At 40.4% G+C, this 23,400-nt stretch overlaps 1 protein-coding gene across 2 annotated transcripts in view; it reads right to left on the reverse strand.

Annotated features, from left to right (window-relative positions):
• Nucleotides 1–23,400, reverse strand: part of PLD1 (phospholipase D1) — a 370,963-nt gene that overhangs the window by 91,850 nt on the left and 255,713 nt on the right. For both annotated transcript variants that reach the window (XM_069213037.1, XM_069213036.1), the window contains 2 exons: nucleotides 12,977–13,183; nucleotides 7,881–8,097 (listed from right to left, as the gene is read on the reverse strand). In XM_069213037.1, the coding sequence (XP_069069138.1) occupies nucleotides 7,881–8,097; nucleotides 12,977–13,183 (424 nt within the window). The remainder of the gene's footprint in view (nucleotides 1–7,880; nucleotides 8,098–12,976; nucleotides 13,184–23,400) is intronic.

Genomic DNA, 23,400 nt, shown 5'->3' on the forward strand with positions numbered 1-23,400 from the left:
TTGATTAAAACAAACCTTGAATGACCACAGATAGAGAATGAATAACCTCGTGTTGGAACCACATAAGCAAAATCAATGGAGAGTTTACCTGGAAATCTCATTCATTGAAGTATTCTTTACCAGCATATGCATAAATCTCTTGATAAACTGCATAACTTGTCTTTCTATTAACCTGAATTACAATCTAGAGCTATGTTGCATAGAAAAGCTATCAAATTCAGCTCTAATAAATATATACCCTTCAAATTCATAAGGCTGTAGAGCAGTAGTGGCAATGTCACAAGCAAAACTGGAGGAAGACCAGCCCACTCAGGCTCTCATTATTAGTGACTACTTAATTCCACAGGGGGCATTTTCAGGAGTAGTCCCCATCAGTATTATGAAAACCTCTGAAACATGGTAGATCTGCTCACTTTCACCTGATACTTTTGGCTGTAGGAGGTTGCTGGCAAAATGGATTGAACTGGGGGAAAATCTTGGAATTACAGATTCCTATAATAGCTCCACAAGTGTCGTGCAACACTGGGATCAAACTCGTACTGAGCTGGATTATCCTACTCCGACTTTCCAGTAATCCTAGTATTGTAACTCCAGGAAAGATTAAATAATAGACCATTAACTGGGCCATTCACAATAAGGGTATCAGTTTAGGCTGAAACAGCCTTCGGGCAAAGGAAGGCCAAATTATGCAACAGTGTGAACAAATTTCTGTGGCAGGAAAAGGTAAATTATGCAGCATAACGTAGAGTAATTAGTGGTAGTTTTATTTTGTCATTCCAACACCAATTAATACTGTCTGGGCAAAATTAAACCTCATTAGTTTCAATTTCTACACTTGAATACAGCAGTCAGCAACTGAACTGTCATCAGTTAATCTTTGCAAAGGGTAGACAATCGTGCAGAAACACATTTCTGTGCTTTATTTTTTTAGTAACTTTTGATCCCTGTCAATAGAAACACATTTTTTGTGAAATCGGCACATTATGCAGCAGATGGTGGATTATGCTGCAACTGCAGCAAATTCACAAATTATGTGGTCTGCACAAATGCTTAATTTCAGGTGCCCTGGGTACCACATCAAAAATTCTTCAGAATGAAGCAGTGAGAGATGGCCACTCATGAATCATGACCTGACCCCTTTAAATATTGAAAATACTAACGATAGTATGATAGATATCATATTTTCTAAAAACAAACATCTTATCAAAGCCCTGCTTCTGCCATATGACGGGAGCATGCTTTGTGTTATCTGTTGATATTTTAAGTTCCTCAATATGCACTCTAAACAAACTAAACTTTAAAGTCAAGTATATTCAGTTTTCGGTGTCTATAGCTGTTTGTACTCTGACCATCTATAGACTACTCCATACCCCTAGACATTAATAAATTAATGGCAATAAAATTTTATAGCTCCAAAACACAATAAACATGAGAAATTAATATATATGTGCACCCTGCTCACGCTTCACCTTATGTATTACAGTTTAATTAGAAAAAATCAGTACATTTTTTAAAACAAAAACTACGAATATTCAACATTGTTAGTTAAATAATCCAATCATAACTATCTTGATCTACTTAATACGCAATGGAAATTGCAACAATAGTCCATACTTAATGGCAAGGTCCCTGTTCTACAAAAATAGTCCTAAACAAAAATAAGGAAATGACTTTGGATAAAACCCTTCCAACTTGGCTAAAAGTAGACAGTTTAAAAGCTGCTGATGCACATTTAGTTGGAACACTTACGCTTGCACACGACATTCTTCAGGAATACATTATTTTCATAATTTATTGAGAGAGTAAACTTTCAGCCAACTAATAATTTGGGTCTATGTACAAGGAAGGAAACAACCATTATCAAATATATACTTCAAGAGTAGGCAAAGAGATTAAATTCCTGTTTTTGAAAAACAAATATTAAAAAACAATAAATTATACAAATGTACAAAATGTATAACTGTGTCAAAGTAAATCTCAATTGTAGGACCATATTTCTGTTAAATGATTAAGGGCCAGATGCAGCAAGTTCCGATTTTGCGAATCATAAATTGCGAATCGGTGCGACTCGCAATTTCCAATTCGCAAAATTGGATGCAGAACGGTGTCTTAGACACCGTCTGCAATTCGCTATAGGGTCGCAAAGACCCACCTCATTAATATTAATGAGGAGGGTCGGATTTTGCAACCCAATAGCGAGTCCCTGCACTCACAGGGATGGTGGCCTGCTGAGGACAGCAGACCTCCATGTCTTTGACTGCTTTTTAAATAAAGCAGTTTTTTTTTTATTTTGCAGCCCGTTTTCCTTAAAGGAAAACGAGTTGCAAAATAAAAAAAATAATGAAACCATTTGAAAAAACCTTTTTGGCAACATTCACAAAGGGGAAGGGGTCCCCTGAGGACCCCTTCCCTTTTGCGAATGGGTTACCACCAGTGTGACACTGGTGGTAACTGCGAATTGCTTTGCGACCGCATTCGCGGTCACAAAGCAATTTAGCATCGTTATGCGAGTTGCAAATAGGAAGGGGATACCCCTTCCTACTTGCGAGTAGCATTCACAATTTGCGAGTCGGTACCGACTTGCAAATTGCAAATGAGCATTGCGATGAGCATTTTGCATTGCGCAAACTGCGATTTTCGCAGTTTGCACCATGCAAAATGCTTCCTACATCTGGCCCTAAGTACCTTCAGAAACGGGTATTATACTCAGTCAAATTGAAGAAAAAAAAGGAATGTTTTCCAAAATGAATCAGCAATTAATGAAGCAATACCACATGAGCAATGTTAATACCTTGTAAATGGGATCCCCATCTAAAGATCTAAGGGCTACATGTATGAAGATTTGAAATAGCTATTTCCTAAATGTAATTTCCTGTGAATCACAATTAGGAAATCGCGTTTTCAAATGTATGAAATTCTTTTGTTTCTTTTACGATTTCTAGTGGGTCGCAAATAGACCTACTTCATGAATATTACTGAGGTAGTTCGCAATTTGTGACCCTTTCGTAATTGCTGCCATCACAGGGATGGTGGCCCATGGGGTCAGCAGATACCATGTCTGTGATTGCTTTTAAATAAAGCAAACTTTATTTTTATTTTTAATGCAGACCATTTTCCTTAAAATTGAACCTGAACCTTTGACTAGGGCACTCCGACTTAATTGGAATGAGCCTAAGCTGTCCAGGCTGTCTCCACTTGCCAGATTGAATCTAGGGATTGAACAAGCTATGGACATGCTAGCACCTGTAAGAATCTTTTCTTCTCACACCAAGAAGAAATTTAATCAACCTTGGTTTTCCCAAACCCTTAAATCTTTGCAGAGGACATATAGGCAGAAAGAGCGTTGCTGGAAACTCAGTCCGGGTGAAGTTGAGAGGGCAAATCTTAAGCTTGCACTTTACAACTATAAAAAAGCCTGTCTGGCAGCCAAATCGGCTTTCTATACATGTAAAATTAATGAAGCAGCTAACTCCTCTAGAGAACTATTTAAAACGGTCAACATTCTTACTACTCCATCAGATCTACCCAGAGTCGAAAACTCCCAAGATTTCTGTAACAAAGTAGCCAAATTTTTTTAATGTAAGGTGCTAGATATTTACTCCAGTTTTAGGCGGGAGGAGACTTTAACCAGCACATCTCCACGACTGACGGTTCATCCGTACCCCGAGGAGACAACCAACGGGTCATCGGATGACCCACTTGTTTTATCTAATTTTAAGATGCCTACCTCGGAGGCTCTGTGCAAATTGCTCCGGGAATGTAAATCGGGCTCCCCCATGGATCCCTGCCCCCCGACCATTCTCCAACTAGTACCAGAGTTAGTGGTCTCCAAGTTGGCTCCCATTTTTCAGGAAGTGCTAGTATCGGGTCTCTACCCAATGGCTTGGAAAGAAGCTACTATTATTCCGCTGAAAAAGAAAGCAGCGGGTAAACCGGATGACTTAACAAACTTACGTCCTATAGCCCTTCTTCCCTACGCGGCTAAAATTCTGGAAAAACACCTAAATAAGGAACTAGTAGACTTCCTGTCTAGTTCTAAGGGCTTGGATAACTCGCAACACGGCTTCCGGAAAGCCCACAGCACTGAATCTGCTCTTATTGCATCATCTGATATCATACGCAGATTGGTGGATAAGGGGCAGGGGGCATTTCTGGTGTTATTGGACTTGTCGGCAGCTTTTGATACTATTGCTCCTCACATCTTGCTTGACCGATTATATCAGACAGGCATCAGAGACCAGGCTCTTAAACTGATTGGATCTTTTCTATCTGATAGATGGGCCACAGTTAGCTGTGGCGATTTTAAGTCTCTTCCCTATCTGTTGCCGTGTGGGGTCCCCCAGGGCTCTTCTCTGAGCCCGACGTTGTTTAATGTGTATGTGGCTCCACTGGCTGAGCTGATTCGTTCCTTTGGCTTCATTCCTACCTCCTATGCTGATGATACTCAGATTATCATCCCTATTGATAATGATCTTGAGGTAGTGGCTACTCGCTTCAATGCCTGTATGGTGGCACTCAGTCACTGGATGAAGTCCAACTGGTTGAAACTCAACTGCGATAAAACCGAGATTTTGTGTTTCGGAATTGACAAGGTGCATTGGACCTCTAGTTGGTGGCCGGAAGAATGTGGGTCACTTCCTGTCCCGCGGTCCCACTCAAGGAATTTAGGAGTAGTATTCGATGAACAATTGTCGTTTAAACCTCAGGTTAATCAGATAATTAAGTCCTGTGTGTGGACAATGAAGAAATTAAGAAAAATCCTCCCCTTTATTCCTCAGACTAGCAGAATCACTGTCGTTTTGGCCCTTGTCATTTCCAGATTGGATTATGGGAATGCGCTTTTATTAAATTTGAATAAAGACGCTTTGAATAGGCTTCAGTTGATGCAGAACACGGCTGCCAGGCTGTTGTTAAAATTACCCCGGGGGGCCTCTGTCAAGAGGGGCCTTAAAGATCTACACTGGCTACCAATTATCCATCGGCTTTCTTTTAAGGCTCTCTGCATCACTCACAAAGCGGCCCATGGGATTGGGCCTGCAATGCTAACCACTAAGCTGAAATGGCATAGGCCTAATCGCGTGTTGCGTTCAGCCTGTGCCTATCAAATCCAAATAGCGCGAACTAGAAAAGTGAAATGGGGAGACAGAGCTTTTACCATCGTTGCAGCAAAAATTTGGAATTCTCTTCCATTAAGCATAAGGCAAGAACATAATCATCTAACTTTCAGGAAACTGGTCAAAACTTGGCTGTTTTCCCAATAAGTTTGGGAGCGTCCTTGGTTAGCTCTTAACTGCCTCTCTCAGTCAGCGCTTCGATGCCCGAGGGCCGGAATGCGCTTTAGAACTGCTCAATACAATACAATACAATACAATTAAAGGAAAACGCGATGCATTAAAAAGGAAAAAAACGAAACTTTTAAGTTTCATTTTTTATGAGTAGGCAGTGGTCCATAGGATCACTACCTACTCTAAATAATATTTGTTTCCCATTCTCAAAGGGGAGGGCTCCGTTGAGGATCCCTAACCATTTGTGAATGGATTACCATCTCCTTCAAGGAGTCCAATGAATGTTTTGCAACTGTAATTTGGTTGCAAAACATTAATACATCCTATTCAGATTTGGTATTTGGAATGGACTCTCTAAACAAGCCCTTTGCCTGAACACCAAAACATTGTGATTCAGTAAACTGTTATGGAATCGCAATTTATGTTTTGTACATATTTAAAAGTATCTTTGCAGTTAGGAATGGCCCGATTGGGATGTTTTTGACCGCAAAAATGTTTTGTTTATATGGCCCTAAATCTGATGGTCTCCAGAAGGCATTATCAAAGGAAGAGCAAGAAACTAAAAGATATGGCAAAGAAGCAGGATTCCTATCTAACTATAAGGCCACATGTCCAGTGTCAAAAGCTTTATCTTGTGTTTGTGAGGGATACGGTGTACTCAGTTTTGCCCATGCACATTTCCACTGTGTATTATAGGAGTGAAGATGGGTATGAATTAATTTTTCAACCAACAATGTTACATTTTTGCAGTTCCCTTTGCATTAACCATAGCATTTTGTTCTAAATAAATTGTAATACATAATAACAAAGATAGAGAAGGGTAAATATACTCTTTTCTTATGTTTAGTGTTTTTTGTGGAAAATGTAATTGCATTGTCATTAACTGACAGATGTTTATAGAATAGTCTGTTGTTTGTCATATAGGGGGGTCTTTATTATCATTTCTTCCCACACACTATTCAGTTTTTAGAGTACACCTGGTTGTACACCATGCATTGAACACAGCCATGACTCCTCATTTTACTGGAAGAGTAGCATGTTCCAAAATGACTCGCATAAATGATCCAAAACTCAATTAAAAGCCTACAACAAATATACAGTTTTCACCTTAGCTTCAACATTAATACATAATTTTCAGAAACTAAGAATTCTGGATTTTTAAGGAGATAGGTCACTGTTCACATAATCTAAAATAGAAAGAAATTATTAAATGTGTCAAAATAGACTATGTGAGTGACCAGTAAGTTATTTTAATTTGAGAATGGCAATATTTATGCTCAGGGAGACATTCGCTCTACAGACTTCTCCTTTTTTTTATCCTCAAAATAAAAAGATATGTGCTTCTTTTTTACAGCAAAACATGCAGTTTAACTATCTACTGGTCCAATTTAGCAGTTATGTAAAATAAGCCTCCCTTTGAATTCTGCTGATTCTTTCTCACTGTTTTCCTGGTGCAAACTGACACCATGAGTGCTGTGAAGAGGTTGAAACTTGCATTTGTCTTACTGGCCTATAGGCAGTTTTTCTTTCCTGTATGGCTACAGTCTTCTCAGTTTCAAGTTTCTAACTTTGCCTCAATTTCAAGCTCCTCCAGTGACTATTAGAAGATTGGAATGCTGGTAGCTCCACTGAAAACAGTGGAGTGCTGCAGGCTTCTAATGGCCGGTAAAAGGCCAGAGCTGCCACATTCCAATGTTGCTGTTCACAGCTGTTGCTGTGAACAAAGGCCTCATGGAGCCCGAGAGGATTTCAATTCCTTCAGGCTCCGTGAGGCCTTTGTTTAATTTATTAGAACATTCTGCCCTCTAGTGGTGGATTGTTCTAATAGCCTTATACCCCTCTGTTCATAGGCTATACCAGCATTATAGTCCTGCTCCCATGTTAAAGGGCCTCGCCTTCGGATCAGGACTTTAATGCTTGAGGGGATTTTTAATGGTCGGTACAGCCCGCTACTGCAGGCTATAGGTCTATTAAGGAGCTATTTCTTGCCTGAATTCTTTCAGGCCTATAGGCTAATCACCAATCTGTCTAACCACTTTCAAGTGTCTACCTTATATGAGTCACCTGAATACCCTAAATTACTCTGGGTCATTATTGCCAAAAAGGGGTCCTTTCATCTCCTTCATTATTCAGTGTACTCGTGGGGCACTTGGGACGGCTCCTGAGTAAACAATTCTATCATGAAAAAGTGCTGTTATACCAGTGTTCTCTCAAAACTGGAGTTTATAAGGGTCATCTCAATCGATTTGCATCAGTTTGAGTCGTAGGCTTCACAGCATTTCCTCACAGTATGAGACGCCTTGATCATCAAAGATTGTAGGTCTAGAGAGAGGGAGCGTTTCCGTACTCACAGTTTTGTTGGTGGTCTTTGCAAAGTCCCTAGGTTTTTATCAGAATTATAATCCCCTCTTTTCAACCCCTTCTCCACAGCTTTTAAGGAATGTACCTTTCACATGACTCTCCTCAAACAAAGAGCTTTGTCATTTTTTTTGCTGATGTAGAGCTCCAAGGACCAAAGAATGATTTGCCCTTGTTCTAACGAATAATTACAATACACATATCCACGTTTGAGTTAAGAAGGTAAGTGATACTTACGTGAGTCACTGTCAAGACTGCTGACACTGTCCGCATTCTGCATGTTGCGCTTGTGGAGTTGCTTGTAGAGGCTGAATTTTGCAAACTTTTTGGATTTTCCTATTCCTCTCATTTTCGACAAATCCACTACATCCTCGGTACCATTCTGCTTTAAACTTTTAGTTCTAGGCTCCTCTTTAATTTCCAAATTCAAAGCTTGCATAGATGCTGAAGAAAACTAAAAATGTAAAGACAGATCATTTCGCATTACTTTTTAAAACTTGAGCACTATTCTGATTGTATTTTAAGGTTATCTCTAACATATTTTACCTTGGTTGAATAATCAATGCAGAATATCTCCAATTATTCATCTGACTAGAAAAGTTCTAAACATGCAACTCATGATCACTTTCAAAAACATTGGTGGGAGGTACACCAATACAGACTTTGTTAGCTATCTGGGAAACAACTGGGTTTGGCGTAGGGTGAGGTCTGTTACCCTCAGTTCGCAAGAGAGGAATAGTCTGCTTGAAAACAGAACTGAAATAAGGACATTGGATCTAGATGCAAATGGTCACTCCTGTCGATTTATAAGGATGTTATGGGATCAAAGTGGATGTTTTACAACCTCCAGAATTTAAATCTGCCTCTCTACCACAATTGTTTGTACATACATACAGTGAACAAAGTGAATACTTTACAGAGTACAGACTACAAGTGGAAAGAACACTGGTTACCATTAAAAATAACTTGGTGTTGGAGAAGAAAGTTTATTATTTTCCTTCAGGACAAGCATGAAACATTGGTCTGCCTTCTTACAAGAATGGTAATCGTATACAGGACCTCTGCATGACATTTCATTCCAGATTATGCATGTTAGCACTCCCTATGGTCAAAAAGCTTTAACTATAAATGGATGCCCATGTGGATATGTCAGAGAATTACTGCAGGTTCCTGATAAGAGTTGAGGGCAGTGCAGATATAAGATGCTGCAGGGCATTTAGTATGACAAGAAAGACAGAGGCAAGGAGTTGCCAAGGAACATGAGGTCAGTCTTCCCTTCTTAATTTAGTAATTTATGTGGAAGCAGGATCTCACTACCCTTTGAATTCAGAAGCATGCATAAATTTACGGTATGATGTATATTCTATGTGCTGTGATTTGCCACAAATTTCTAGATTATTTCATGACCCTCAGTTAACAACGGTCACAGAAATGTTGGCTTTTTTCAGGGGATATATTTTGTTCAATTACCTTGGTGTGTAGGTTTGCATCCTATACCCCCACATTTTGAAAAGCTTCTACAGGGAGCTATACTACTGAGGCCCATGAGAAAGAGTTGGCTTTCCATTTGCACTTACAGTATGGGTCAATCAATTACCCTATGATGTTATCAATTACAGAAAGCACGTGCTGCAGTTTCGAGCCTGCTCCTGACTGGGCATAAAATGCAAATTAATCTGCATCTTTGCACAATTATGGGGAAGAAGTAGGGGTTATAAGCCACATTTGTGACTTCTGAACATCACACTTCACTATCTTTCCCTCACAAACTAATACCTTTTACGTTTTACTAAACATTTTGCACTTACATTTATTAAATGTGCTGGACAAGGTAGATTATTCTTAGTTCTTCCGTGATAGATAAGTAATAACTTTCACATTAAAAAATAATCTGTTTATTCACTTTTCAAATAATCCATTAAACGTTTGCTTTATTTAACTTTTTTAAGTCGGTTTGAATATTTATGGCTGGTAGGCAGATAAAACTAATGAAATGGAAGCAGTTTTCCAAATCTCCACTTTTCCCCTGAGGAAATAATTTTTCTTTTATGTTTCTGTTGCATTAAATAGTGGTACATTTGCAATCTTGGGTAAGAATTCACTGTTGCACCAAAAGTTTATAAACGTTTGCACAATATACAGCTGTGGTTAATGTGTGAAAATCACAATTGTCACTAAAAGTATACCACTTCCAGTCATGTACAGGCTTTATTATTTGCCTCAAATTAATGATGGAGTTGTCCATACCAAAAATCAATTTTATCATCAGATACATACAACCAGCAAAGTCTGAAAAGATACATTTTCTCCTTCATTACTTGAGCCAATCTCTTTCCAAAGCATGTCTTCTTTCTCCAGTTTCCATAAATATATTGGTATATTTTAGATGCATTTCTTTGGAGGTTTCTGTGTCTACCACAGGCTAGGGGCCTGATTCTAACTTTGGAGGACGGTGTTAAACCGTCCCAAAAGTGGCGGATATACCACCTACCGTATTACGAGTCCATTATATCCTATGGAACTCGTAATACGGTAGGTGGTATATCCGCCACTTTTGGGACGGTTTAACACCGTCCTCCAAAGTTAGAATCAGGCCCTAGGTGTAGAGTGTCTTCCACTGAAGTATTTTTCACCAGAACCATACACCATAGAGAGTTACCAAGATCTTTATGTGTGTTCCCAAGGGCGCTACTGTTAATGCTAAATTACTTCTTTTGTATCTAGCGACCACTATCAACTCTTAGCACACTCTCCTTATGTTGACAAAAGCTCTAAAGTTATATCTCCTTAGTGGCAACGTTCTTTCACAGAGGGATCCTATTCCAGCCAGAAAAGAAAGACTAGATGAGATCTCCAATGTCTACTCCCCATATCCTATCAAATTCACTTGCAGCTTCTTCATATTTCTCAATGTGCTAGAGAAGTGATTTGGATTCTCAGCCAGCAATGCTACAACATTCAAGTGACCTGCTTTCTATTGTCTTGGCATGGTTAAGTGTGGGATGCACTCTCCCACTCAAATCACATGAGAATTAGCTCTATACTCAATGTCCCTTCTGACCAGCTACTGATGGATGACTCCAGCCACAGGGCCACTGAAATTATGCAGCAGGGGAATTATGCTGTATGGTTAATGAAATTATGTGGCAAGAACATGCAAATTATGTGGTGGCATGCAGCATATTTTTTTAATGGTATTGCTAAATTATTTTGTTCATTTTACACATTGCAACCCTGTCAAGGCAAAGATTTCACCTCATTAGCACCAGTTTCACAACAAAATTCAGCTGTAAATGACCGAAAGAATACAGTCAACCTCTTTGAATGGACCTCCTATAGACTGGAAAACGTCACCCCTGTTTTGCTAACTTTTGAACCGATTAGGATAGAAACAATTTTTTGTTACAAATATGCAGATTACACAGCAGATGATGGATTACGTGTCAAATGTGGCAACTTCATAACTATGCAGAAACCACCACACAAACAGAAAAGCATAATTCCGGTAGCTCTAAATAATAATAAAGATAACACTAATTATATGCATCACATCCAAAGCCCATTTTCAGTACTAGGGACAAAAAAAAGAATTTCAGCACAAGTGACAAACACTGACTGGAAGGCAGCGGGTGAAAAAAGTCTAGGGGCCTAGCAGGAGGCTGAATGATGTGTGTAGTTCCATGGGACCAAACGGTGTCCTACTGAACAAACTGGTTGTAGGGCATGAAAATAGTGGGTGAGTGATGATCTAGGAGAATGAATAAGGCGCAAGAGGGAACTAGATAGAAGCATTTGGAGAACGAGGAACTATGAGGAAAATGTAAATAAGAAAATGCAAAGGAAGTAGTCATACTTGGAGATTGTCAGGAAGTTGAATCTTATCACAGGACCATGTACATGTTGGAGGAATAGCAAGGAAATTAGCTTAGAGCCTAATAAGGGATAGGAAGAGATAAGGGCAGGGATACCAGTTACTTGGGCAAGTAGCTTACAGGCTATTGCTGGCCAGGAGAGGGCTGAGCCCTGACATCAAAGCTGTTGAGATGTCAAGGAGGATTAGAGGGGATGTTACGTGGTTATCATAACATCAGATAATGGATTTTATTGCAGATCAGAAGTGGTTTGAATGGGGACTAGATTGGACTGGATAGGAGGATTCCCAGATTAAATTACAGAGTATGTGGGTAGGATAGACCTTCTGACTTTGAATGCTTGTGGAAGCTTTAGAAAATGCCCATTTTAGGCTTTTACATATAATTTTGTCATGCTCCCATTATCATGAATAAGTAGAGTAAATTGCTAATATCAATGCAGCAACACTACCAAATTGTGTCCCCATGATGTCTATGAAAATGCATAAATGTAGCTGACATAGTAAAAATATTTTGGCATTGAAACTTCTACTGAAATGCACCTGTCCTCTTTAAATGACATTAATGCCAGTTACATAGCTATCTAAAATAAAGGTCGACCCTCATCTCTTTTGATATAAAGGTCCTTTTGTGTAGAATTAAACAAATACAAAGATACGAAATGTATAGAGTAAATGACTGAGACAGATCATAAGCACAGCTATGACTTTGTCTCCCTGATGGAGAAACAAAAGGGTAAATGGCCTTATGCAAGTACGCGTGCCCATGAGCATGTGTAGTGCAGATAAAATTGGTCACACTGGTATATAATAAGATGGGAACCATACACCAATTTTGCTGGTTTGCAAAGTCTACTCTTTTCAAATTGGGGGCTATTACTTGGGAGGACACATGCCACATCGGTAAAGCATACTAAAATAAGTAGGCGTTTTTGGCCAAGTTAATCAGGAACCCATAGAAGAATATACAGATTGAGAAAATAGTTGGAATGCAAATAAGGCATATGTCCACATGTAATACTGCACATAACTAAGATGTGAACTGTGGGGATACTGCGTGTTAGTAGGAAGAAAGGTACTGTAAATGCAAAAACAACAAGGTGATGGATGGAATGCTTGAATTAATCTCAGCTACTGGCAATCGCTCGGGCCACTCAAAATCCAGGGTTCTTTGCCCACCATGCCACCCTAGTTTATACCCAGTCATATGAAAATAAGTCTTGACCCTGCTCCCCATGGAAACAGTCCAGCCCAAACTGCCAGGTCCACCCTAGACCAGAAACAAGCTTCCTGGGATTGGTTTACCCTCCTTTGGCCACGCTAGCTTGAATCAAGTGCCACATTGAGTCCGGGACCCAAGTCTTCTGCATTCTTGTTTATGCTAGAGAGAGGTCTTTTAGTCAATAGCAGAGCCTCTCTATTCACATAAGTAAGGGAGACATGAACAAAAGAAATGTCTTACCGCACTGTTCAATGCTGACATGGCTTGTGTTGCTAATATTCGCTTAACACTGCCAACATCTGTTAGCCGATGCTCATCATCATCCCATCTGCCATACGCAAGATCAATTCCACCCACAAAGGCAACAGACTGGTCAATGACCACAATCTTCTCATGATGTGCCCAAAGGTACACAGAAGATGACACATGATCAGGATGCCTCATGACCTAATGAAAGAGGAAGAAAGGTAAAGTATAGATTGCATCTGTATTCTTTGGTCTACTTCTATTAAGCATTGGCACAGCTGCAACTCGATTCTCAGCTGATCAAAAATGAGAACGGTTCAATTTATAAAGCGCTTTACTGTGATTTATAACTACTTGGCACAAGCAGAGTAACACGAAGAGTATTAACCAAACTGCAATTAATAGTATGGCAAAAAGTAATGGCATACTAATTTCAGAGTAACATAAATATATATCCAACATTATAAAATATTGATCTTATTTCTATCATTGAAAGTGTTTTTTTCCCTTCCTTCTCACCCTCCCGTTTCACTTTTCCTTTAAAAATGTTTACAAAATTATTTTTTAATTTTCTGCAACATAAGTCGTATTCAAGGACAGATGTGATCCTGGCATCCCAAAGTCTCATTCCATATACATATATCAGTTACATCCAAAGGTGGAATCTGATCACTATCCATTAGTGTGACATGCCTCAGGGAGTTGCACTGAATCACTCCCAACTTACAGATGATGGACCTATGCCAGAAATCGTCTAAGAGATCACACTTAACAACATCATATGACAAATGTTATTCTAGATTTCAACACAATTAATGAGCACTCTGCTTCTCTTATTACTGTATGGGATTTCCTTAATGTCACAATAGGAGGGTGACCTAACTATTCCCCAGTAATAGGTATAAAAAGGATAGATCTATTAATGGTTAGCTAAGAGCATCCCTAATAATGAGAGAAAGAGAGCTTGCATGGTCTATACTTAACCATGCTGATCTGGCCATGCAACAGTTTGTAATGAGTTGGCTAACGTATACTAAAATGTTACTGAATGAAAACTATGGGACTGGGCTGTGTGTAGCTTTCACCAAAATCATTTGAAACACTTTGATAATAATGAGAACATGGAAGTCATTTTGGTCCTAAAACTCAAAGAATGGTCAGTGAAGAATCACATTATTGCTATCCGAGATGCATAGGGTTCTGTAATAGGAGATAAAGAACTTACCATCTCCATATTTGGGGAATAGCCAAATCCATAATCAAAATGATATAAAAAACAGTATCACAGTGTTGCATACTGGAAACTCGTACAAAAAACAAGAATCAAAGAAAGATAATTAGACTGCCCTCCGGCATAGCCACCTCCCCTGATTGCTGTGGATTTTTATGAAGCAGTCTTCTTTTCAAATCTCATTCTCCTCTTGTTGTGTTTTTTTAAATTTATTAATAGGCATGTAGTTAATTTCTCTTGGCAGGAAACCTACATAGTGGCACTCTATAAAAAAGACAAGGATTACTTAAATTGTGGCTCATATTGTCCTGGCTCACTGATTAACTATGGCATCAAAATATCAACCACAAATGTAGCTCACAAGTCCTTCCAATGGTGTGAACAGTTGGTAGACCAAATGTAACCTGGCTTTGTACCCCAGCGGGATACCAGCACACCACAATAACATGGCTACATTACTACTCGGTATCAACCCAGGGCACTCCACATCAAAAAGACATTCAACAGCGTCTCCTAGCCATTTCTATACCAGGGTCTCCTAGTCATCCCTATCACAGGCCTTAATCATTATGGCTTTGGACCTATGATGTGTAACCAAATCAAAGAACTGTAGATTGGTTTACAGCCAAATTTGTCTGGCATAATGTCTAGCAGCTTCCCGCTAATTTGAAGTACCCATCAAGGGTGCCCACAATTTTTTGTATTATGTCAAACCATATCTGAAATATCTAAGATACTCACCAAATATTCCTCCATTCATTTTCATTTGTGTGAGCTCTATGCTGGCAGTCTACACAGATGGTATTGTCAAAAGCAATTGATATCCCTGTCTGCCATTTACCAGTTATTAAAAAGGAGGCCATACGGTTTGGGACTCTCTCCAGGTACTTAGTAAATAAGTAAATTTATGCTATGATGTCAAACTATTAACATAGTTGATGAAATGCCCCAGCTTACTTATGAAGCACAGTGGAGGTGTACAACCTCAAGCATACTTAAATGGAACAGACTCCTGCTAGGGATCCTGGAATGGTGCAGTGTCATTAAAATGACAATATAACCATTTTTGGTTTTATTCCATGTCATTGTCCTTCTGGTGCCTATATCTTTTTTCATAAAGTAGAACCATCATAGTCTTGTTTGTTTGGCAACATAGGAAGCCCTACAGGACACTACACAATTACAGCTCCCTCTGCAAAATTACAACTGGCCAATATATCAAATTTTATTGCTGCCCATGTTTCACATCAAGGCTCTCATGTGCAGTGAGGGTTTCAAAAGCTCCACGGTCCCTCTGCGATTTATATGCAGATTTAAAATATGCCTGTATGTTTTTAGAAGCATCATACTTTAAAAAAAAACAACTTAAAAGCACTCTGTTAATGCATGCCTGGTCACTAATTGGACCTATTATACTTCTCTCTGGCACAGCTCGTCCTCACGAAGATTCTCTCATAACTCATTTGTACAGACATGGTCACACACAGAGCTACTAGGTTTAGGACAGCTTTATGACAGACAGCCACACCTTTCATTCTTTGTTCACTCTAGCTTCATTACTTAACAACTCTGGGTACTTTAAGTACCTGCAGTTATGTGACAAAGATCACGTTTATAGATCAATTTGCCACCACTAATCACAAAGGATTAATACATAGATTTTATCAGCAATTACATGTTGGACAGATCTATAACTTGCATCCCAGAGCTGAGAGATGCTGAGAGGCTTGGAGAGCCAGTATCTAAAGATGAGATATCGTTTAACAGTGCAACTAACAGCCTGGTTTTGAGATTTGCTGAGGGGTTAGTCTGTCATAAATGTGACAGATATCCCGTCCATCTTCTTACAAGTGCCACAGTTGGGATATCTGTCACAGATGTGATGGAGCATCCAACCGCCAAACTCTAGCTCACCACTATGTTGTGTTAATAGAATTTTTAGAACGCACTAAACTCGAAGGTGTCAAAGTGCATTGAGAGGCAGTGTGTAGCAGTTTACAGCAGTTGCTAGGATAACTAAGGGGATTAAGAGGAAAAAGTCATGTCTTCAAATGTTTTTCAAAAACAGAAAGGGAGCTGAGACCAGTTATCTGGGCGGGAAGGGTGTTCCAAAGTTTGGCAGTGGTCACCAAGATGGTGTGACCGCCCCATCTGACTTTCCGAAATCTGTGAATTATTGCTTTTTTGTAAAAAAGATGAACTGAGAGGCCTGCTAGGAATGTACAAGCAAAAAAGTCAGTTGAGTTTACTGGGCCCTTTCTGATTCAGGGCTAAGAACATCATACAGAGAGCTTTAAAAGTGATCCTTTTTTTTAATGGTGAGGCAGTGGAGGGACAAATCTCATCACTGACGACATGTGTCTGAGGATGTTGAGGACTAAACGGGCTGCTGCATTCTGGGCGATTTGAGCTTTTGAAGGCAAGAGTTCTTAATTTTGAGATTTAAGGAATTCCAGTTTTTAATCATGGGTTGGCATGGGTAATGATAACAGATTGGCAACGTTATAGGGGAATGAAGGGAAGGATTTTCCTCAAGCTCCTAATAATGAGTAAGCAGGAACTGATGGCACTGCTGATCTGAGTGTCAAAACTCAAGGAGTTATCAAAGATGACACCCAGGTTTTTGGCTGACTTGACCGCAGTGGGAAGGAGTATGCAATCCTTCAGCCACCAGATATTGGACCAGATGGATTTTTGACTGCCAAACACTGTTTTATCTGTGTTCATTCTCAGGGCACTGTACTTCATCCACCTACTGATACTAGTCATACATTGACTGAACTTCTCTGCCACCGAAATAGGATAATTGGAAATGGACACAATTATCTGTATGTCCTCAGCATTTGCCAGTGCTTGGAACCCGAAGGAGCGCACCACTTCTGCAAGGGGAGCCACATAAAGGTTAAAAAGGGTCAGGCTAAGGGATAACTCTAGGGCACTCCATAGAGGAGGTTACAAATGTGTTCAATATATACTAAAATCCTAAAGGATTGTACAGATGGTGCTGCTAGAAAGACTCTGCTTCTTTCTACTGCTCTAGCCTGGCAACTGACAAGGCCCATATATATATCTATAGGACTAAAGTTCATACTTGGAGATTAGCAAGCTACTTGATATCCCTCTTCTCCCTTCTGATATTTATGGAGTCCACTCCACTAGTTCAGTCACAATATAATGTCACTGTTCTCATAGCCATAATATTAGCTAGATTACACACGGCAAGGCTATAAATCTCTGTACTTCAAAATGTCTATCATAGAACATAATAGTGAACGTGAACCTTTAACCTACGGCTTCCTGGGTGTAAACACTACTGCACAGAGATAATCGATGAACAACTCACTCTTATGCCATTCTCTATAGAGTTCTTATATTGTATGTAAATTATTTCAGTATTGCTTTCACTTTTTCTTTTTCTCTCCTTCCGATTTCTCTTCTCATTTTAAATCCTTTGTTCTGGATACTAATTTTGTTACCATAAAAATGTAAATGTGACTTTCCTATGTTGGATAAATCTTTTTGAATAAAAAAAATATATACAATGTTCTACAATATTTATTAATTGCAATTTTGCTACATAATTCGTTATATGGTTTGTTATATTTAACTTTTCAAATGACTTTTCTCCTGCAACATCAGAAATGTTTAATCAAACTAAATGTAAGAGAAATTGTAGGAGACCCTATCATTTCACTCGGCAAATTACCTGAGAATTCATGAACAAACGATACAGTTTTTAGGTGTTTATGAAAGATCGAATAATTTCATTGTTACATCAGTTATAAACAATTACATTTCACAATCCCTGTCTGAACCTAACCGGTTTGAGCATACAAGCCCATTAAGAGGAGCATGGTTCCTAGATTCTGGGCTGTCGCACACTCTTAATTCCCTCAATTTAAGATTGATTGACAAAAAAAGAATGCTGTAACAACCATCCTTCAAATTTAGAACTTGGCAATAAAACAGGAAATGAAAACAGGACCAGGGACATTTAAAACATGGAAAGAAAAATCAAGCTAAGCCATAAATATAAAATTTGGAGGAGGAGCTTCCACACTGAGGATGCCATCTCAAAAATTTTAAGGATGAAAAAGAAGGAACAGTATTGAATGTGTGAAGGAGTGAAAAAGGATAAACAAAGAGGAGACAAATAAACTACACAATACCTGTATAAGATCCTAGAATAAACTTGTACCAATATCATTGCAAGCCTTATTAAAAGGAAAGTAAAAAATCTAAATGACCAAGTTGCAGAGGACAGATGTGAATTATATCCTGCAACATCCCAGGTATAAGATACAGCTTGGGAAACACCTGCATAAATTCAACTTAGATGCAACAATTGCAGCTCTCAGGCCCCAATCTCTAACACCCAGCACCACTTAGTATTCATAAAAACACAAATTATATCAGGAGGTCAAAGTAAATTTTTGTTCTTAACTACTTGTTTAGAAAGCGTTTATATTATACTGCACTTCCTTACCCAATATAAGGAATGATATACAGAAAAAACTAGGTTAACCAAGTCCTTCTTCATCTGCAACTGGAAACATAACCAGGCTTGTTGACAGCAAACTAAGAAAAAACGGTCTCTTCAAACTTTACTTGAATTCACTTAAGCTGACTAGTGTCACAGTAACAGAACATCAGGTTATCTACATCTTCCCATGTCCTACTACCAATATACAAGACCCAACTCACATATTTTTAGTGTGTCTGAGAAACATTTGTTCATCTAGTCGCTGCTTTAATGTTTTTTTCATAAACAATTTTTTATTGGTTTAAAGGCAGTAGAAACAACTTAATCTCTTTGTCGACCACTATTGGCAGGGAGTGCCGTAGCAAGATTGCTATCCCTACAGAGCCCCTGTGAAAGGCCAGCGTGATAAATTAGATCGTACCCACCCCAGTTGTCTCCTGGAGTATCATTACGTCTGGGTTATGGCGGTGAGCAAAGCTGCACACCTAATTTTATCGAGAAGATCATTCACGTTCCAAGACAAAATCGGAAACTGGCACATCATCTCGGGTGAGAGGTTAGGGGATCCACCACCATGGGGGATCCACGAACAGAACCATTGCGTCGCCTGGTGTCAAATCTATAGGGCCTTTGCTCGGCATGTGTAGCCTTTGATCATGTCTGTCAATCGTAGGTGTGTGGACTCTATAGGATAGGGAAAAGGGAAATAAGATATGCTATTGGGTTGTGGGTGACCCTTCCATATTACAGGATTCTTTTCATCAGCACCAGATCTTCAAGTATAAAAGAGTAGTTCCATCAGTGAAAGACATTGAGTTTGGTATTAAATGAGGGGGCTTTGGGACAAGTTACTGTCACTGCTTGAGTTTGGCGCAGTGAGGTTGGGGTCGTCAGAGGGTATGCCAGTCTGTAGGGTCATCGCTACCATCTCAGTAGCCCTGCCGGTGTGGTCCATAGGCATCGGCTGGCCCGGGTGCTCCATCCTTGGAGATGCCGATTCAACCCTTCACAATGCTCCTCATCTCCGAGAACGCTGGCGTTTCCTCTGCATCTTAGGTTCGTCTTCTGGGTGGCAGCCCGGGCTGATTCCATTGGGGAGTTATGTCCTGATTGAGACAGCAACAGTTCCTCAGTGAGCCATGTCGAGGCTGAGGATGGCGACTCAAAGAGCCATGCTTTCCCATCGTAGGTTACTCTAAGCCGGGCCGGAAGGAGGAGAAGATATGGCACCTCCATTGTCCTTAGTTTCAGCTTGACTTCCAAGTAGGACCTGCGCTGTTGCTGGGCCTCCTGGGTGTAATTGGGGAACAGGAGGAACTTCGCCTCTTTACATCGCAGCTCAGTTTGCAGTCAGGCATCCTGAAGGACTGCGTCTCTGTCCCTAAAGTTCAGGAACCGCGCTATCACTGGCCTGGGAAGAGCCCCAGGGGGAGGCCTTGCTACCAGTGCATTGGGGGCATTCTCAATGGCAAACCACTAAGGTAGGTGGGCTGCCGGCATCCATGACCTGACCCAGTCCTCAAGGAATTCCACCATCCATTTTCGGGGATGCCGATAATGTAGATATTGTTGAGACTTGAGCGGTTCTCCGCATCCTCGGCCCGATGATGCAGCTAAGAAGTACGTGCCATAAGAGTTGTCACTTTAAGGGTTTTCACCTCATCTTCAACCTGAGAGAGGCAAGATTCAGCCTCTGTGATGCAGGCTGTGGCATTACGGAGATCTTGGAGCAGCAGCGCAACATCCACTCTGACTTCTCCAATTTTGTTCTCAAGTGCCTCACGTGATGACTGGCCATAGAAGAGTGGGTTGCCTTGTCCTTGCCCATGGTTGTTGTACACAGTGGTATAGTTGACCTCTTGCACCCCAGAGACGGTCCAGACCCCCGGCGTCCCGAGGAGGAGGGGTCCACCAGATGCAGAAACCCCTACAGCTAATGTCTGCCAAGGGCAGTGTCAAGGAAAGACGCTCCGTCATCCACTCTATTTGCTCCTGTTGGCCACCCAGCCACTCAGGGGCTCCTGGATGGATCGCGAGGGCGGACCAAGCCCATCAGTCCACAAGTATGCCCAGTTATGACCGATCAACTCAGAACCCCCACACGCCCCGGGACGGCAGTCTGTTGGTAATGGCGCTGGGGCACCAGAAAACTGATGGACTTGCCCTACTGAGTCTTGCCTCCCCTTCTGAGACTCAAGGCAGTGGTGATCCGGGACCCCAGGCATGCGTTGGGTGGTGCTGTTCCCGGGTCCACCGCAGTTGCCAGCCCAGGCCAGGGAAGGAGCCCACACCTCTGGGGAGCGGGAGCCAGAACCTCAGTCCCGCCCTGCACTGGGAGTCTCTGACGGGCCGCAGGGAGGATGGCACACCCCTCAGCTCCTCAAGTGTGGGGGTCCAGAACTCGGGACTTGCAGAGCAGGGCTCCAGACAAGGGTCTGCACCTACCGCTCAGGTAGGTGTGGCCTCAGCCGGAGTGTCTCGTCACGGCCACCATTTTCTTGTCACCAGCACATCAGGGCGAGCGTTGTCCCAGTCTCAAGGATGGCGTTTCTGTCACCAATGGCACCTCCCGGACCTCAGTGGGTCACCTTATATTGTAGATCTGGGCTGTTAAGGTCGACGGATGATGGAGGGGTCAGGAGGACTTCTAAAGTGCGACCTCCATTTTGACATCCCGGCCACGCCCCCTCTGCTTTAATGTTATAAATAGATTAACATATTATGAATTCATGAACTCTGTTTATGTTGTACATGCTTGACTAAAAATATTATATGTTAGGAGGGAAAGGTGCATATCACTTTTTTCCTTGCTTAGTGTTTAAACTTTGTCAGTGAGCCTCTCCAGATATGGTCATAGAGTAAGTAAGCTGAAGAGTCCAAATATCATGTTTCTTTAATCATGAGGGGGCAGGCATAGGTGTCATTCCTTTCAATGTAGATTCGAGTTGCGCTTAACTGCAGACCTGATATTAAGCAGTGCACTTTTCAAGGAAGATGGATTAGGGAGTACCTAAAGACAGCACTCAGATTTTCACAATCATATTTGGCACTTAACCACAAATCTGTCAATCCAAAATGGTGGATTATACTTCTCTATCCTACCACAGGCTTTATGTGATGTCGCAACTGCAATGCTGGATCCATGGCACCAGAAAAAAGAATGAAGAAGGAAGGTATATTTCCTCCTAATAAGCACTGAACTTATTTTTCAAGATTATTATTTTTAAGTTTCTCGATGCTTTGATGTACTGAGCCCTGACTTTGTGCTAATATTTCAAAACAATTCTCTTTTGAAACTCAACATAGATTGTACATGTGAGTCTCCAGAAGTGCCACCCTCATACACAAGCCTTCTTGGACCAATCTTAATCATATACGGCATAATTCTGCTTCTGAGAACAAAATTTACATTGGAAGAAGTCCTATTTTCCTTCTGATTGGTCGCGAGGAGGCAAAGCTATACACTGTCAAATATTTGCTTTTGCAGTAAAAGATTGAAAATTAGCTACAGAGTTGCTATTGCTACATTCAGGTTATAAAAATAAGTACATCACTAAAAAACAATGATAGTCACTGAAAAAAATGTTTGCTCAGGGACAGAAATGTACCCAACAATGGGAATACAAAACACATGCATACTGTTAGAAAAACGCGAGTACTTGAGTAGTTGGAACGTTAATATTGTAAAATAAACCGTAAATTGTTCCACCTCCCCAACTAATTTAATAGAATTTTAATCTCCCTTTAGAGTGCTCTGCTCGAGCCAACCTAAGACATCAAAGGTCACATAGCAAACTACATGTATTTTGGAGGACTAATGGCTTCTTTCATGGCCAAAAACATGAGGACCTGAATATTGACCACATTCACAATCAAGTGTCACATACTTAGTAGCTCAACAAACACATTCTAACCAACTCACTTCCAAATCCAAGTCAATTTACTAAGTCAACTTTTTATTAAATTACTGTGTAAAATACTTATGGCTAATCATCACTAAATGGGGGTTGAAATGCTGACCTACAAAAATATTACATCCACTATTACTACCATTACCATTACTATTACTAGCTTACCATTAGATAACCAATATAAGTATACCTTTCCTTATTTGTAAGTCCACATCCACTTATTCACCCATGATATAGGGACCGCTCATATCCGCAATGCACATCCTGGCCAAGGAATACATTTACACCCGCTCCAATACATATAACCATTTATGTCTATGATAATCATTGCAATTTGGCCGAACAATTAACGTGGGAGGACTAGGACAGGAATAGCCTGGAAAGATGTGTAGATCGATTTTTAAAGAACTTTAGGAGAACTGAGATTATTCTTAGGGATTCTGGTATCTGGTTCCAAAGTCAGAGGCAAAGGCAAAATAATGTTTGCTTAGTTATCATAGTTTTTAGTGTAGGGAAGGATGTGATATGCACAACATGTCAACAAACCAATTAGGAAAAGGAGAACAACACAGAATAAGGGCTAATGGAATCAGCAAAGTGAACTGAGGTGACATTTCTAGCAATTTCCCAGGTGATGCCAGAGGGAAAAGATGATGGCCCCATAATAGGAGATGATTTGGAGGATGGAGAGTGCAATGGACTGAAGGAAGACACTGAGGGCCTGATTCTAACTTTGGAGGACGGTGTTAAACCGTCCCAAAAGTGGCGGATATACCACCTACCGTATTACGAG

Source organism: Pleurodeles waltl, chromosome 11 (assembly GCF_031143425.1).
Source record: "Pleurodeles waltl isolate 20211129_DDA chromosome 11, aPleWal1.hap1.20221129, whole genome shotgun sequence".
In the NCBI taxonomy this organism is placed as follows: domain Eukaryota; kingdom Metazoa; phylum Chordata; class Amphibia; order Caudata; family Salamandridae; genus Pleurodeles; species Pleurodeles waltl.